Raw genomic sequence first — 17862 nt, forward strand, 5'->3', positions numbered from 1 at the left:
CTTCTGACTTCAGCCCATCTTTCCCTGCTGCGAAGGCTGTCAGTAAATTGCAGGTTCACACCAGCTGCCTCATCCATGCGCTCTCCCATGGCTTCTATGTGGCTGTGACACACAGCACATTGCTTATGTGAGACCTCGTTTTTATTTGTTTGTTTTCACACCAAAGTTGAACAGCCGTCAAGAGCTGTGTGCTGCATTTCTTCAGAGCACCCATTGCAGTGACCCTGAGCTAGAGAGCAGGTCCCAGGGACCTGCTGGGACCACTGGGTCCTATCGATCTTGAACACCATCTGTCAGTGTATCTCAGTTCAAGTGGACACTGTTTTCTACCCTGCCTGGAAACATGCAGAGCCCAGTTCACGATCGTTAGCTCACTTGGGCAGACACATTTATCGGTGTCCTGTGTTGTTACGACAAAAGTGGAGAATGCAATGTGCTGTATAACATTTATTGATTTTTTCCCCTGAGCTAAAAGTGAAGTTTTTCAGATGTCACCTTGGAAACATCTGTGACTTTGGCATGTAGGGGTCCATAAAGCTTCCTGGATTCATTACCTAAACTAAAGTCGGACTGGGGACACAATGGCCACAATGACAGTTTCAACTACGACAGGCCTGCAGATCTCCTGAGGAAGTTGAAGGATTCTGTAGCTATCTACCTGAAAACATAGCCCTTTACAGAGCTATCAAGATGATACAGTAGACTGCCTGAAGGTGAGGTCAACGCAGAGAATCATGGGTCTTCTCCCATCATGCCTTGCTCTGCTTCCTACCCCTAGGCCCATCTACAATGTCTCCTTGGCCTCCCTAACTTCATTGTGAGTGTGTCTCACCAAGGCCGTTCTCTAACACAAAATTTGTGATTCAGTATCTTAGGGCATGGCTGGAGTCTGCACTTCTAGACTCCTAGCTCATCCAAAGCTGCTTGCTGATCTGTGTTCCCCACAGTAAGAGCTTAGTGAAAGGTCAAGACCAGGCCAGATACCATGGCGATGTAGTTCACACACGAGCTCTGCTGAAGATGCTAAGCCTGCAGCCGGCAGTTGGTGAGCGGAGGGAGATCGGTCTTCCCCAAGTCTCTACCACAACTGCACAGAGCAGGGCATCTTGACTTGGATTGCCCATTAGAATCACTCAGGGAGCTCTTAAGAGCTCGCCAAGGCCAAGGCCCAGCCCTGACCAATTAGGCAGAGTTCCCTGAGTGATTCTAATGTGCAGTCTGGGCTGAGGAACCACTGGCGTAAGGCATTAAACCGCCGTTCAAATACAGCGTCTAATACAGCAGTCAGAGCACACGCTGGCTGCAGTAACAGCAGTGAACGCATTAAGAAGGTTCAACGTGCTACTTCACATAGCAGGACGCGTGTCTGTTACTTACATCTCATGCCAAGTGTAAGGTAAAGCAGAGCTGTGAGAAAGTTCCCAAGGGCGGGTTATGGTGCAAACAAAGCAGAAGTTGGTATCGTGGTGCATTGTGTTGGTCAGTCAGTGCCGCCTCTCCTCACAAGGTTCATAAGTGCCACTGTCTTGTGGATTCAGATCCCTCTGGGAAATCACTCCTGTCCTAGAAAATATGGAAGAGACTCATGGGTCTAGCCTGGACTCATGGGTCTAGCCTGGACTCACGGTACCAGTTGCCGTGTGTTACTTCTGATAGTCACAGCCCATTGACTAGACCCTAGACATACACAGAGCCATAGGTAATGTAGGCTAGAGGAATACTCAGAAATAAGAGAGCAGTGTGGCTGGTGATGAGCAGCAGACAGCCCCTTCCACTAACCATGAGGGGTCGACTCAGCTACGTGACCTAAGCTCTTTCCTGCGTGAAGAGCATGTGGACTGTGTGAGCCTTTAGAACAAGTGAGAAAGAAATGATTGGTGAACACATCTAAGCTCATGGCCTGGAAGAATTCTAAAACACTGGAGAGCAGAGGCTATAATGTTCTGTGCTCGTACCCCTCCTGCTTCTGTGACTATTCACGAGGAACCCAGGCTGTTTTCAAAGTTCATCATTCTCTTTTGCACAGATTGAAATACATAAATGGTTCAAGGACTGTGATCAATGATACACAACCCTCAGACTTGACTCAGAAACTAGGAGTCTTTACAGAGCAGTCTGTCCATCTCTCTACCGCCCTGGCCTTGGAGCTACTGGACCTGTGCCTAGATCCAGTTCCGCCTCCAGAGCAAGTGCCCTGCTAATGAGTGATCCATCCCCTCTCCTCTTCACAGCCATCCTCCTCAGTCCCTCTCCTCTTCATAGCCATCCTCCTCAGTCCCTCTCCTCTTCACAGCCGTCCTCCTCCATCCCTCTACCTACATCACCCATTGTCCACCATGCCGAACCACTCCCAGCAACATACTCCAGCCACAAACAAGGCCCAGAACTCCGACGAGGTCCTCCTCCTTGACCCTCCAGCCACCCCATTCGCTGCCTGTCTGCCACAGACTACTTCCCCACACCATTGACTCCACTCTCTCCAAATGGGTTTAGTTCTACCACCAAGTCTCAAGGTGCTTTCTGCACCCAGGGCCACGCTTCTCTTCCTAACCCACACCCACGCTTCTCTTCCTAACCCACACTATACTCTCTCTTCTCAGCTCATAGGTGTGTCCTTTGTGTGGAGCATGCAGTGGGGTTGGAGGATGGGGGAGCAGTCAGGGCTAGCACTGTAAGTTACCCTTTTTTTTTTTTTTTTTTTTGGTTCTTTTTTTTGGAGCTGGGGACCGAACCCAGGGCCTTGCGCTTCCTAGGCAAGCGCTCTACCACTGGGCTAAATCCCCAACCCACTGTAAGTTACCCTTAATTGGAACTTTCTTTGGCCAGTGTTTGGGGAGGGGACCACCATTGCCGCCATCCCTGGTGAACCAGAGAGGCAGCAGAGGTAGAGAGTCCCCATGCAGTCAGCAGAGTTCCTTCTTGATCCTAAAGTCTCCAGCAGCTTCACTTGGAACCGTGCTGTGGGTCTCGATCCTAACCGTGAAAACGAGCCACTGGTGTGAACCTCTCATTAGCTCCTTGCTCAGAGCCCTCACCCCGTGTAATCCTCATTAAACCCTGGTGGGTGGGTGTCATTTCTCTTGCTTGAATGAAGCAAGCAGAATAGTGCCTAACTCATTCCGAGTGCCCAGCACAGTCCTAACACCCAAACGGGACAGGGATGCTTTATGAAATCCAAAACAAAATGTCAGCAAATTGAACCCAACAATGCACAGAAAAGCATTCACTATAGTAAATGGGATTTTTCACTGGACTCGGGTGTCTAAGTAGAGAAACTTGTGTATAATGTACGGAATGCACAAAGGGCACAGGAAGGCTGTGGGTGTTACTGTTGTAATCTATCCAAGGAGGGGAGAGAGGGGTGCAGTGCACGGTGAGGACAGACCTCGTCAGCACGGAAAAGAATTGCCTGGGGAGATCCCAAGTGGCAGGCTGGGGAGAGGAGTGGCCCTCGCTTGGGGAACTGGGGTGTGAGAGCAGGCCTTCAGGTTGCCTATCCGGCCACTGGTGTCCAGCACGAGCAGATGTGGCCTGTGGCCTCTGACTCTTACCTCCTATCCTCTGTCCCACCCAGCCCACCTCTGTCGAGTTCTGAGAGTGACTGATAGAAAGCTAGTCTGCAGCCATTCGGCAGGCAGGTACGTCCCCCGCTCTGCAAGGAGATGTCACCCTCTGTCTGGCAAATGGTAAATAAGGAGTAGAGCGGTGACATCCGGGAGACTGTAGCTAAGATCCATCCCTGCTGAGCCTCAGCAGAGCCTCGCTTGGGTTCTTCCTGTAACGAATGCCGGGACACGCAGGCCGCAATCCTCTGGAAAATAGTAACTGCCGGTGATCTTCTCTAAAGTGGAAAGAAATGCTCTAAAAACTAGAGTTGCAGAGGACCCACCCTTTGTTCTCACCACCCACAGCTCTCGCTGGTAGCTGAGGGGTCTCTGAGTCAGGGGCGGAAGGGGTGTTGAGTTGAGGCTGTGGTGCAGAGCCGCACGGTGTCTCTAGAATACGTGGCTCCACGCAGGTGCTCCATGAGCGGCACTGGAAGCAGGCTGAGCCTGAGTCACTGTGTGGGCAAGTGCGTCTGTCAGTCTGTCTGCCTCCTAGGAAGGCTGTGAGGAAGATGCAGAGTGTCGTGGTGGGGCAGTGTTAGGTGATAGTGAGAGTCCTTTGAGCCCCATGTCAGGATTTTGAAATAAGCTTTACATTTATAACTCTTCTGATATGAATGTATGTGTGCATGTATATATATGTGTAATGTATGTATATATGAATGTATGTTTGTATGTATAAATGTATGTATGTATATGTGTATGTATGTATGTATGTATGTATATGTGTAATGTGTGTATGTAATGTGTGAATGTATGTATGTAATGTGTGAATGTATGTATGTAATGTATGTATGTGTGTATGTTTGTGGTGATGCATAAATGCATGCATGTGTGCATGCGTGCAAGCCAGAGTTGTCATTCCTCAGGATGATTTCAACTCTGCTTTTTGAGAATGGGTCTCACTGGTCTGGAACTTGACATTTGGGCTAAGCTGATTGTCCAGAGAGCCCCAGGGATCTACCCATCTCCACCTATCCCAGCCGTGTGCACAACACACCTGGATTTAACATATTTAATATGTGTGTGTGTGTGTGTGTGTGCGCGCGCGTGTGTGTGTGTAAAACTCAGGTTTGCTGGGTATCAATTCCAGGCTTTCATGGCAAGCACTTCACTGACTGACCCATCTCCCCAGCCCAACAAGTTTATAATTAATGATACTTTTGTTGCTTCCCTCCAAGTCAAAAGAAACACCCTGCACCCCAAGCTATCCACATGGAGGCTTCCTTAACAGCAAAGCTAATGGTGTTTGCTGGTGCAGCTGCTAGAATACGGCAGGGTGTGCAGATAGATTTTTCCACTCAGAGGAAGCACATCTCCATCACATGCCGATTATGAGAGAACATAGACCTCCACCACCACTAGTGCTCATCTGGTCTCTGAAGAAACATGGGGTCCATGACTCCAGGTTCTCTGAATGTTGGGTGCTACTCTGCTGTTTCTTGGCATCCCTCACTGTAAGGAGCAGGCAAGGAATCTGAGCAGTGCTCGCCCTGAGACAGACGCAGCAGACCCCCAGGGAGCCTGAGCACTAGTGAAGCTAATTACCATCGCTTAGTCAGAACCTGTAGTTTGCAGAGAACTTCTGGTCCTCCAACAGCCTGGGTGTTAGTGATTGCTTCTCAGTACTAAGGCATGCTAGCTGCCTGGTGCCCTGAAGCACAGGGGTTTTGCATCATCAGCGGCAGGGTTTGAACCCAGATACGGACAACTGCACCACACTGACTGGTTGTGCAGGGGAAGTCGTTCTTAAGAGCATCGTGAGTTCATTTGCCTGGAGGTTGATTTCAACGGTTGTTCATGCTTCAGGCCAAGTGAGGGGAAACCCTGCTCACAGCCACTGACACACACTGGTGCTGGGCTTCCTTCATGACATGTTGCAGTCCGTGAGACCCAGTCTGGTAATTTTCCAAATCTATGGTGTCCCTGACGGCTTTCCCAGAAAGCCGTCTGAGTAGGAGTACCTTGCTGCATGGTGTAGCTTTTTTCCCCATAAGTTTCATACATATGGGTATATACCATGGGTGCATACCCCCATGGCGAGACTTTTTCTAGAGCTGAGCCATGACCATTTCCATCTCCCCATAGCTGCCTTTGACCAGAGGTCTACTTTTGGCAGATTTTAAGGACACAGCTTAGCACTTCTATAGCCCAGGTTAACTACCAGGCTGTACAGAAGACCCCCACCCCCATCTCGTTTACCTAAAAAAACAAATGTGTGTCCTTTGACCTGTCTTTCTAATTCCCTGGCTCCTATTCTGTTTCTATGAATTTAGACGGGTGGGTAGGTGGGTGGGTGGGAGGATGGATAGATAGATAGATAGATAGATAGATAGATAGATAGATAGATAGATAGATAGGTAGATTTCACGTACTGGTGAGTTCTTCACAACCATGCAGAATTTTCTGCCTCTGGTGTATTACATTTAACATAATAATACCATTGGTGTACATCCATGTTTTTGAAAATGGCAGAGCTCCCTTTTAAAGTCTGACGATATTCCACCACATGTTTCACAGTTCCTTTACCTGTTCATCTGTTGGTGGACAGAATCTTCCTATACCTTTGCTACAGAGGGGTCTCTCCTAATGTACGGCGCTCACAGCAACACAGGCATTAGGGTCCCATGGGCAGACAGTTGGGTCTGTCAGCCCTGGAGGCCACTGGGTACCCTTCCAATTAGCCTCACAAGGACCAGTGGCGAGACGGAGGACAGACTACACAAAGGAGGAGCCCATTCCGTTGCATCTCTGGTGTTCTCAGAGGTGTGATTATGGATTCCCTCTCTCTGTCCTTCCTGGTCACCAGCCATCCTTGGCAGCCATCTTACTTACCTCCTGAGCACCCATGGATGCTCTGGACAGAGCCCTTTGTGGAAACAGAAATAGCAGTGGATCGTACCATGGTGTAGGCAGTGCAAAGGAGAGTATGTGCCAGCAGCCAAGGGGACACTCCCAGGCAGCAGACAGCTCCTTAGTGTTAAAGTCAGAACTCAGATTTCAATTTTTCCAGTGCCTACCTGGAGGATCTTCTCAGCAGCCACCATTGAATTGTGCACACCTTGGGCCTCAGATCCACCTCTGGGCCCTTCCCTGTACACGCTCTGTTCCAGCTGGGCTGCCTCCCACAGACCTCACTTCCTAGAGTCCCTACAGGACACTGCTTCCAGTGTCCCCCTCACTCTCTCTCTGCCCTGGAGGCAGTTGCTTTGGCTCCTGCTTCTCCATGACCAACCTCTGCTGTTCCAATTCCCACCAGGACCCCAACAACTCCTTCTTCCAGCCAACCAGGAGTGGCAGTGTCCTGCTATTTATAACCTTGAAACTTCTCGGTTACCTTTGCCATTTCTCTACTTCCTTATTGAGTTCCCTTGAAGCCCAGGTCCTGCCCAGCCCCACTGAACCACTAGTACAGGGTGGCCCTGAACCTTAGCAGCATTCCTAAGTACACCCCCTAGACGCTCCTGGCTTTCATGGGGATGCTGGCATAAGAAGGACTGGCTTGGGGTCATCGGCTACTGAGTTATTCCACCCAAGTTCAGTTCTGTACCCATGTTTAGCAAGCCTCGGCGACTCGGTGTGGCATCCTGAGATGGATAAACAAGAAGCTCCACTAAAACTATCCAATGTCAGAAATGTAGCCAGATCTACATTTGCAGCTCAGGTGTGATCTCAAGGTAGGAGACCGGAAACTACCCTTTCCACTAACATCATACAACATGGCTCAGAAAACCCTTAACCATCATCAAGAACAGAATAAAGATGAAGGAAGAGACCAGGGCTTACTGAGGGTTCAGTGACTCACTTAAGGTCACACAGTGTGTTAACAGAAGAAAGCCTAGGACTTCAGGCTTTTAGTTCTTATCACCATTGCACCTGTGTGTGAGGGGCCAAGGCGAAGTCTGCAAACGGAAGAGAATCCCTACCTGCTTGTCACTGACCAAACCCCAGCAGGACATGAGGGTGAGGTGGGACCACAGATCCCCAATTTAAACAGTTCCAAGTGATTGCTTTGGTAAACAGAAGCAGACTTGGCACCACTGAGCCATTGGATAAATATTTTGTCCATAAATACCTTAATTTCATTTACTAGGTTATCTGGCATATAATAGCATACATTATTAATAGAATAGCTGAATACTATCTATTCAGAATATCCTAGCAGGCTTCCACTGACCTTCTGTGGAAATATAGGCTGTCGCTGGCCTGTTCCTTAATCTGGTGTTCTAAGCGTAAGTACATCCTGAAGCAGCTGTGGTTGGCCATGCCTGTATTTTGTCTGGATGACTCGTGCATGGAACCTCTGGTTCTGAAACTTTTATTCTCCCCAACTGCCCAAGTTTGTCCGCTACCTCCTATGGTGAGTCACGGAGATTTCATCTGCCACCCGAGGCCTTGTGAGCGCTACAACCATGGGACTGTGGTGGAATTCTACTGTGATCCCGGCTACAGCCTCACCAGTGACTACAAGTACATCACCTGCCAGTATGGAGAGTGGTTTCCTTCCTACCAAGTCTACTGCATCAAATCAGGTAAGACTGGAGGCCGAGTCCTTAGGCAGCCTCCGAGGGCAGCCTTCAAGCTGTGGTCAGACTATGTCCTGAATGGTATCCACTCCTACCCTGTCATGAGCCTCAGGACCAGGCTGTAGAAAGTGACTATTGTGGATACAGGTGGCCTCTGTGAAGGGATTTCAGGCCTGTTACAGAGGGTCAGAAATACTTCTAAAGTGAGTCATAGCCCTGGTACCCTGGAGAAATTCAGCTTCTGCAACTTCTCAAAGCCTCGGTACCAACTGCTGGTAAGGATGCAGCCCATAGGTGTAACCAGAAATATGCACGTGGAACCTGAATGGTGCATGACCTCACTCTCCTCTCCCAATATGATTGTGGGTAAGAACTGACCTCACACAAGTGGAGAGACTATGTACAGGCTCCACTGCCTCAGAATAGATGATATAAGATGGCAAGCCATCTTTGCCACCGGTTCCAGCACGCCTAGAAAGCGGCCCCATGAAGGAGACCTGGCACCAGCACACACCCTTCCCCTGTTCTTCCGATTCCTGCCCACTCTCTCAAGCGTTTTCCAAACCACAGCCAGGGCTGCTGCCCCAATCAGCACTGGTGGTTGAATGCTGCTCTTCTGGGTTCAGAAGTATAATGCTGTGTATCTGAAGGCATGTAGATGTCATGTGAGCCAGCAAGAGGAGAGGCACTGAGCCTAAGAGAATAACCACTGAGTGGGATCATGGGGTGGGATGTGTTGGGAGCAAAAGGAAGAAAATCTACAGCCATGTACCCTTAGTCTCGAATGCCCTTGCGTATCCATCCTTCACCCGAGAACAGAGAACCGTGCTGTGGGCCATGTCAGAACAGACCCAGAACAGGGCAGAAGGACACCTTTCACTCTCTTCCTAAGAAGCAGTTACATCGCTGCTTTGTCCTTCGTCGTGTCCTCCTCCTCAGTCTGCAACATGAACATGCAAGTCTACAGCCACAGTAGTGTCTACATGTATATCACCTGCCAGTATCTCTCCAACTCAGAAGGACCCATGCTAGAGATAGGTTTTAGCATTGTGTGGGTCCTAACATGACTTAACCAGCTGTACTGGAGGTAGGGTGTGTCTCTTGAGTCCCAGGAAGTACCTCATGTACCAGATGACCAGCAAAGGGACATGCACCTCATGCCTGGCTCTGTTATCTCTTATGACAGAACAAACGTGGCCCAGCACCCACGAGACCCTCCTGACCACATGGAAGATCGTGGCATTCACAGCCACCAGTGTGCTGCTGGTGTTACTGCTCGTCATCCTGGCCAGGATGTTCCAGACCAAGTTCAAGGCCCACTTCCCCCCCAGGTCAGTGCATCACAGAGCACAGATGAAGGTAGAGCTTAAGGATAGCCTCTCAGGGAGAAAGCACTATGGTGGAGACAGACCCCTCAGTTCGTTAGAGCACGGGACTCTAAATTCCAAGTTCATGGGTTCATGCCCCACGTTGGGCGCCAACTTGTTGTAGTAAATCTCTAATCCAAATATATCTGTGCAAAAATACACAACTCAGTTATAATATTTATAAGTTGTATGCCTAGATTGGGCAGATTCACCACTACACTAATTTATTCCCAACTATGAGATCCCTTGCTACTTGTGGCTTCTCCAGGCCATGTGACCCTGCTCTATCTTCCTTCCATCTTCTTCCTCTCTTGTTCCCTACTCTTCCCTCACTCTCTAAAAATCCAGCTCCACCTTCCCCTTCCACTGCCAATCACAGGCTCTAGCCTCTATTTAACCAGTTAAAATGGAGAGAAGGTCCACATGAAATCACCTGAGTATGTAATCCAATCATTGTCATTGTCGCAGCTCCTCTTGAGGAAGCAGAATTAACATCAGAATACAAACAGCACCAGGGCAACTCATAATACATCCCTGCTTCCCTGGGCAGACCGTTCTGAGGCAGGCACTGGGGGAAACTGGAGAAGGGAACCAGGCCAAGGATACAAGTTGTGCACACCCCATCAGGAGCACCTCCCATCTTGGTCTACCTGCTGTGGCCCTAAAAGATGACTTGTACATACCTGGGGAGGAAAAGGTCAGTGATGTGTCATAGCAGAAGTCAGCTACTTGGATAGGGAGCTTCTGGAAGGAGAACAGACCTGAGTGAGAAACCAGAGAAGACCTGGGAGGGGATATGGGTCTTTGGAAGGTGACTTTCGTTCCTCCTCAGCTGCATGAGAGGGCTCTGGTTGGTGTCCTCCTCATGCCAGAGTTTTCCTTACAACTGAGCCTTGTCACCTCACTGCTAAGTCAGTCATCCTCCCATCCGTAAGTTGCCCTCACCATGGGACCTAGTCATCAGAACAAGGAATTTGAGGTTCCTGAGAAAAGGACAATTGTTCAGGCCTTCAAGAAGGAGGAGCCAACTACTCTGTTCCCTCCAACACAACTCTGTCTCCCTCACATCCCAGGAGTGTGGAGAGGGACAGAAGTGACAGCTTCCCTAAGTCCCCACATTGTTGTGATAGATATTAAAAAATGGCTAAACCTTTTATCCCACGCTAGCTCTGGCACCTGTAGGGCCACATGGCGCTGCGGGGTATCTTTATCTCAGAGGTTCCATGCTGCCCCCAAGTACTCTCTGACCCAAGCAGTCCGAGGGCTGTTCCAGCATGACGCCTTGCCATGCTGGTCCCTAGTGTTAGTTCCAGCACTGGTGGATCATATGGAACTAACCATCATTTATCTCTGGTTAGTATCTCTTCTGGTGGTTCTCTGCTAGCCGTGAACTCTCTAGTTCCAGATACCCAGTAAAATCAGGGCTCTAGAAGTCTAGCATGGGCTGGCCTATCGCAGCTCCCTGCCATGCAGTCTGCACACGTTCCCCACAACTGCCCCCTCGTAGTTAAAGTATAAACTCCCAACTGCCCAGTGAAATCAGGACTCAATAAACTGCAATTTAGTAATCAGATTTATATGTTAAATTCTCAATCCAATACATCCAACACAATAAACTCATCACCAATTGGTAAAGATATAAACCGCCCACGTAGATAAGATAAATTGACCTATAGAAATCCATCCCTTAAGAAATATTCATAACAACCTGTATCTGTGTAGAGATGCACGGTGAGGATCCTTTACATATGCCTCCATGTTGCTTCTCCTCCTTTTTGCCTCTCCCTCTCCTTCTAAAACCTCTGCTCCCGCCTCCCTTCCTTCTCATCCAATGACAGGCCTCGTTTTATCTTGTGTCTGCCCTCACCTGCATGACAACATCAACCTACACCCACACCAGGACAGCCTCATCTCAATTTAGTGCTCCCAATCCTGGCAGCAGAAACACCACAGGTCAGACCCAGCAGGCACGTGCGCTGGGTGTGGGAGGCACTTATGTCCTCTCCAGGCCCTGAGGCTTGTCGGCACCTTGCCCTGGTAGCATCTCCAAGCCTTTGCTGAGAACCTTTCATTCTCAAACCATCTGCTCTCTGGGTCCTCGGCATTATTATTTATTAATCAGGGGACCTTGTTCTATCACTAAGCAATTATAGTTTCTCAAGAAGGCCAAAGGATCACAGAGAAAAAGCTAGACTACACAGCTGTGATTTATGGCACATTAGACTTTCAAAGGGCCTCCAAGCTATCTTTTTATATATATATAGTATGCTCAGAAGAGTTTACCAAGATATAGACTACTAGGGTGTTTTTTGAAATCTTCTCAAGCCTCACTTGATGCTCCTACAATGGCCTCGAGTTGTTTAGGGGAAATGGCGTCATCTGTGCAAACAGAATATGTGGTACTCAGGGGGATGCCAAGGATAGATGGCAGTGTTCTCCGGGTCCCAGGTGTTTGAGATCCAAGTATATCAAAGTCACATAACATGGTTTGAGCTGTGCAGAGGGGAATGTGGCCTGAGCATGAGTCGTTAGGGTGAGAAAGGAGATGAAGGTATCAGCCTGCTCTGGCCTGACATCTTGAAAGCAAGGAGCAAGAAGGAAGTCGTGTGTGAGCCAGAGAGGCTAACAGGAGAGCATGGACTGGGCAGAGGAGAGTGAGCATCCAGACACATTAGCATCTCCAGGTCGGAAGCATGCTCTCCCTGCTTCCTACCTCCCACCTTCTAGGGAGTGCAGGCCTCAGTCCTCTCTTAATTTCTCTGTTATCCTCTCTCTGTGGAGCAAACAGTCAGTTGCCTTAACCCCTAAGCTGTTGCAAGATGTTTCAAATGGCCACAGGCTTGACGCTGTCCCTTTCACGTCAGCGAACACTGCAGGTCGGTGCCACCCCTCCCCCACAAATGCCACATCCAGACATTGCATGTGCCCTCCCAGAAGCACTCGGAGTTTTGGGCACCATTACAGCCGAACAGATCACTTCCTCTCCCCGCTGTGTCATTTCTCTGGCCGCATCTTCCAAGTTCAGTTCCCCAACAGAAAGAGTCAAGCTCTAAGCTACTTAACTGCTCTGACCTCTTCTGGGGCCAGGAGCTGTGTATGGGATCCATGGGGACGAGAGGACCTGCCGGGTTGGTAGCCTGGCTCCCCTAAAACTTTCACAGCAACTGTGCAGGTCCGGCCTGGTCCATGGTGCTACACTGGGTCTGGGGTGGCCATGAACTGAGTAATTGGAATAGCACAGTCAGAGATGGGAATTAATAGCTCACCTTTTCTGTGCTCTGTTGTACTTTGTCTACCTCTCTAAAAATGGGTGGGTGGGGTTTTTTGTTTTGTTTTTACAGAGAAGCAGCCTAGTAAGTGCAGACTGACTGTCCTCTCTGGGCACTTAGTGTCTGTCCGTCCTCAGAATGGAGATGGATCAACAGAAAACCTCTCTGTAGAAATGGACCATGCATGCCCCACAGCACACCTGCCAGGGACTTGGGAGGAGAGGCTGTTTCTCCACGCTGCCTCATTCCTGGGGTGGTGTAGACCCTGACGTGTCTCCATTGCTTCCTCTGCACAGGGGTCCTCCCAGGAGTTCCAGCAGTGACCCTGACTTCGTGGTAGTGGACGGAGTGCCTGTCATGCTCCCGACCTACGATGAGGCTGTGAATGGCAGCTCGAGTGCCTTAGGCCCCGGGTACCTGGCCTCCGTGGGCCAGGGCTGTCCTTTACCTGTGGATGACCAGAGCCCTCCAGCCTACCCCGGCTCCGGGGACACGGACACAGGCCCTGGGGAGTCAGAAACCTGTGACAGTACCTCGGGCTCCTCCGAGATGCTCCAGAGTCTATATTCACCCCCCATGTGCCAAGGGGGCAGCCGCCCTGCCCCAGACACCCCTGACACGATTTCAAGCACAGCAGGGGAGGTAGCATCCACAAGCCCAGGCATCGACATTGCAGATGGTAAGCATTTCCAAAGCCACGGCTAGTGCCTCAGGACGGGGTTAAGGCCGTGGGCCTGCTTCTTATCCAGCAGGCATTGCTCCTCATTCTCTCTGCTTATAGGGCTACCAGCAGGCCAGCTGTGGCAAAGAATGACCAGTATTCTGTGAGGAATGAGCCCAGGAATAGGAATTTCATGAGGCCCCCAGAGGGAACCAAGCCATGGAGTTAAAGCCTTAAGAGCACCTATCATATGGGATGGAGGGTACCTTCCTGTCCTTTAATTGAATAGGGCCTGGAGGTGGCATTTGGGAACAGCATCACACACAGGCAGAGCTGTGTACCAAGTCCCAGCACGCCTGCTAAGACTGACTTAAAGGAATCTGGTTCTTCAATGTCGCTGTGCACACTGGGCCCCACCTTCCCACTGTGGCCCCGAGGAAGGCCGGTACAGTGGAGAGCTGCTGCCAGCCTCACTTATGGGGTGACACATCCTCACCCGACCCCAGAGAAGTGATACGTGCCCCGAGGTCGCTTTACCCATGTGCAGCGAAAGGTTCATCTGTCACGGGGAAGACCGTGGCCCATGAGAAAGTGAAGTGTGTCTGAGTCATCGGGGCACCACTTCCTAGGGAGGGAAGCCCAGCACAGCTCTGTAAATCGTGGCCCCAGTACGCAGCAAAAGCAGGGCAGAAACAGGCCCGCTGGCCCCACAGAGCGCCCTTCCTGGGCTCCACCCTGCCTCTCTGTGCTTGAAATGGTAGCAGTTTGGCCTAAGCAACTATGAGGGCTTGTGGTGAAAGTTTAACATTATCCTTTTTATGAGCTGGATATAAAATCACAAATTGCTCTCTAGCAGATAGACGGTGTATGGGGTGGGGAGAAGGGACGTGGTTTTATTTGACCTTTAATGGATGCATGGAACTTAACGTTTTCCTTTCTTCGCTGATTTCTAGGCTGGAGCTGTTTTAACGAGGCTCATAACTCCAAACCATGTAGCTTTCAGTCCGCCTAAGCAAATAACCATCTCTTGCTTTCCAGAGATCCCGCTCATGGAAGAGGATCCCTAGTCTGGTGACATCCTGCTAACCCCACTGTCCCCTTTGGGGAAAAGAGCCTTGAACCTTGGAGAGAGGCCACAGGAGGACAGAGCTTGGGCACACAGGGGGTGTTTTTAATCTATCTACACGAGGACGGTGATTCATACCACACAACTCCAGCAGGACTGTGGGTCTAGCCGACAGCAATGGCGGTGCTTTCAAATGAGACTCAAGGGTTTATCATGACCTGCAGGGAACAGAGGCAGAGGGGACTCTCTCAGCCTCACCCCCCCCCCACGACAGAGCTGAGTGTCTCTTGCTACAGAGCGTGAGACAGTGCCACACACATCCCGGCGAGTCACATATCCTGTTGCTTCTGTTAACAGCACTCCCTGCTCCTCCGAAAGCATGTCACATTGTATAAATCTGCTTCTAAACTCTGCTTTGAACTGTCTAGGGACTTTAGACCTGGACAGGTCGGCATCTGTAAAAAGCCCATGTTGACCTGCAAACCTCTCTTTGCCCTTACTAGTAAGGGACGGGCTCCCACAGCTGATCAAAGCAGGAGGATGTGGCGGTTTGACAGAGAAAGGAAAGGAAAAGCAAGCCACCTCTGCTTTCTGGAAATGTCTTCATGCCGAGCCCCCATGCTCCGTGCTGCCCTCTGGTGACGTGCATTGGTGCCTGTGTCCATGGTCTGGCAGTGGACCTGTGGCGTGGGGTAGACCAGTGACTTTACACGTGGGGAGAGCGCGTTCAGATGCATCTTGTGGTGGACCAAGTAACCTGGTCGTGTTTGGTTTGGGCATCGGGCAGACCCCACTCACATTTATCTGCTCATGCCGTCCTATGTGGGCCATTGCTGTCCCGTTGTTCTGACCCTAAAACCTAACTGTTCACTTATTTTCCAAAAAGGCAAGTTTCTGTGAACACATTCTGCGTTTGGAGGAGGACGAAAGCATAAGCAGGATCTTTCGTGGCCATCCCTCAGCCCCTCAGCTCTATTTCATCCCGCTAAGTCCGAAGGCTGGCCTCCCAGCCCCGAGTCACCCTGCCTGCCTGCCAACCCGCGTTTCTAGGAGGGTCTCATGGCACCCACTGGGTGTTGTGCCTAAGCAATCGATCGGTTTTTGAAGAACCCCGAGTCCAGAAGCGTCTCTCCGAACACACGTCGGTCCATGGTGTCGTTTCCATCCCTGCTCTGGGTTGTAAACAAATACAACCAAACTCTCATCCATTAAAATCACTGTGCTGGTAGAGCACCGGGGGGCTGGAGGCTCGATCGAATCCCGCTTTCTCTCAACACAGACCGATTAAAAATTAAAAAAGAAAACGGCAGTTTGAAGCGTGACTACTTTAATAGTGGAGCAGAGTTGGGGAGGGCGGGAAGTGGGTGATGTTGATGGTGGGTGGTAGAAATAAGACATGGGGGTCAAGAACGCTCAGCTGAAGGAGACACCATATCCAAAGGGTGGGCTTTGCCCTGACATATGCACGGCCACCATTAGTGGCAGAGTGGCGCTGAGCCCCAGCTTACGGCTGTGGGCAATTGCAGGGTGAGTGACAGCCTCGCCAAGTCCCTGGTGAAGCCCCATGTCATCAGCTCCTTTTATTCCAGGGAGGTGATGCGTGGTGACATGCCACTGCCTTGACAGCGTGTGCCCTGAGGAACTGGGCCCCCACCCCCATGGGAAATATCTACCAGGCAGCCACACCTCACGCTCGTTCCCTTCCAAGCCTCCTCATACGGGTCGTGTCCCAGACACCTCTGGGTAAGAGTCCCACCTCCCACGAGGCACACAGAGCTGTCGAAGGCCATCCCGCCTCTTTCTAGGAAATTCACCAGCAGCAGAATGGCAGTCTGACCTGGACACTAAAGAAGGTTGCAGCCAGGTCCCGGGAAGACAGCCAGGGGCATCAGGGAGCTCACAGACATTGTTCTCATGCAGAGGCTGTGGGGTGAGGGGAGAGCATTGCTGTTTAACTGCGGCTCACCTGCACCCTGCCTCGTAGCACTCAACTCGGCCCCTAGCAGCCATTTTCACCACAGATGTTACTGATGGTGAATCTTCCCACCTTAGGTACTTATGACTAAGAGAAATCTGGTGATTTCCTAAGCATGGTGTGGTCCCAACATAATTCTTTTAAATATCCCAAAGTCCCTGTGGTGTGAGGGAGCAGGTCCCCTTCCACAGACCTCCTCAGTATGGAAACAGATGGGCCTGTGGAGGAAGTATGAGTACCGAGATTGGTACTCTCCTCGGACTTGGGCAGTGCCCACCTCAGAGCTGCATGCAAGCTGCGCAGAGCAGCTCAGTCCTGGCTGACCGGCTCCCCAACGTGAGCACAGCACGGGCGTCTTCACACTTCATTACCGGGTAGCTTTTCTTAATTGCAAGGTTATGATTTGCCTGTGTGGATGCTTCAGGCCTTTTCCCACCTAATTACACCCAGTCTAGCAGCTGGCACAAGGACAAGGCTGCCTTCTGTTGCTACAGAAATGGTCCCTGACCACCGGCAGGTCCAAGATTATCCAGCGCAAAACCTCCTGGTCCATAGCCCATTAGGTCCAGTGGCTTCTCCTATTCCATCCTCCTTCTACACAACAGGCATTCAGATCCCTCCCTCTCAGACAGCCACAGGCTCTAGCTCTCCAGCGCAGCATGGGAGAGTGTGGGCTTCAGAACCTGCCTCCTCCAGGACCACCTGGCTGTGAGCTTGGATCCATTACTAAGCTCATTGGGCCTTTGTTTGTTCATGCAGAAATTTAGAATGGTTTCCCCCAGCGTTCGTTGCTAGACTGTGCGTGGCAGCTGATGTGAGTCAAGCATTCAGATGCAGGGGGCATTTGAGACACAGCAGCTTCCGGCCCTGTGTGAAAGGGGAAAGGCCGCCGTATAGATGGGTCCCCTACAGGCATTCTCACACGCCTTTGACCAGCCTTGGTCCCTTTGCCCTCTAAGGTATTTGTACATGAGGCGTCTAAGAGGCTATCTGAAGCAGAGAGATGAGGTAAGCCACATTCGTTCCTGGAATTGTCCTCCCAGGAGCCCATCCCCCGCCTTTTGTGTCAACGTAAGTTTCAGACCATGGGCCATTGGGTCTTTGTGCTTGTTCCCAGCCCAGCTCATCTCTGCTCACCGAGATCAAGAGAACCTCAGAACCCCTCCACCCCTACAAAGGGACTCACTGAGGACTCACTGGTTTCTATAGGCAGCCCTGTAGATTTATCACTAAACTGCTTCCTTCATTTTATTGTCCGTTTGGAGTTTAAAGCATAAAAGTCAATGCCCGCACATCTCCAAGGCGATACAGGGGAAAGTCCGCAGGTAAAGACACCCGGTCCGACAAGCAGAACAGGGCCCCAGAGAGGATTGGTCACTTGTAAGGAGATGAA

At 50.6% G+C, this 17862-nt stretch overlaps 1 protein-coding gene across 1 annotated transcript in view; it reads left to right on the top strand.

Annotated features, from left to right (window-relative positions):
* Susd4 (sushi domain containing 4) overlaps window positions 1-15800 on the top strand; it is a 124163-nt gene extending 108363 nt beyond the window's left edge. Inside the window, exons 6-9 of the mRNA XM_032914980.1 lie at window positions 7946-8137; window positions 9318-9462; window positions 13064-13446; window positions 14467-15800. Of these exons, the coding sequence (XP_032770871.1) occupies window positions 7946-8137; window positions 9318-9462; window positions 13064-13446; window positions 14467-14495 (749 nt within the window). The 3' untranslated portion in view covers window positions 14496-15800. The remainder of the gene's footprint in view (window positions 1-7945; window positions 8138-9317; window positions 9463-13063; window positions 13447-14466) is intronic.
* The last annotated feature ends 2062 nt before the right edge of the window (window positions 15801-17862 follow it).

This window comes from Rattus rattus, chromosome 10 (assembly GCF_011064425.1).
Source record: "Rattus rattus isolate New Zealand chromosome 10, Rrattus_CSIRO_v1, whole genome shotgun sequence".
Lineage (NCBI taxonomy): Eukaryota > Metazoa > Chordata > Mammalia > Rodentia > Muridae > Rattus > Rattus rattus.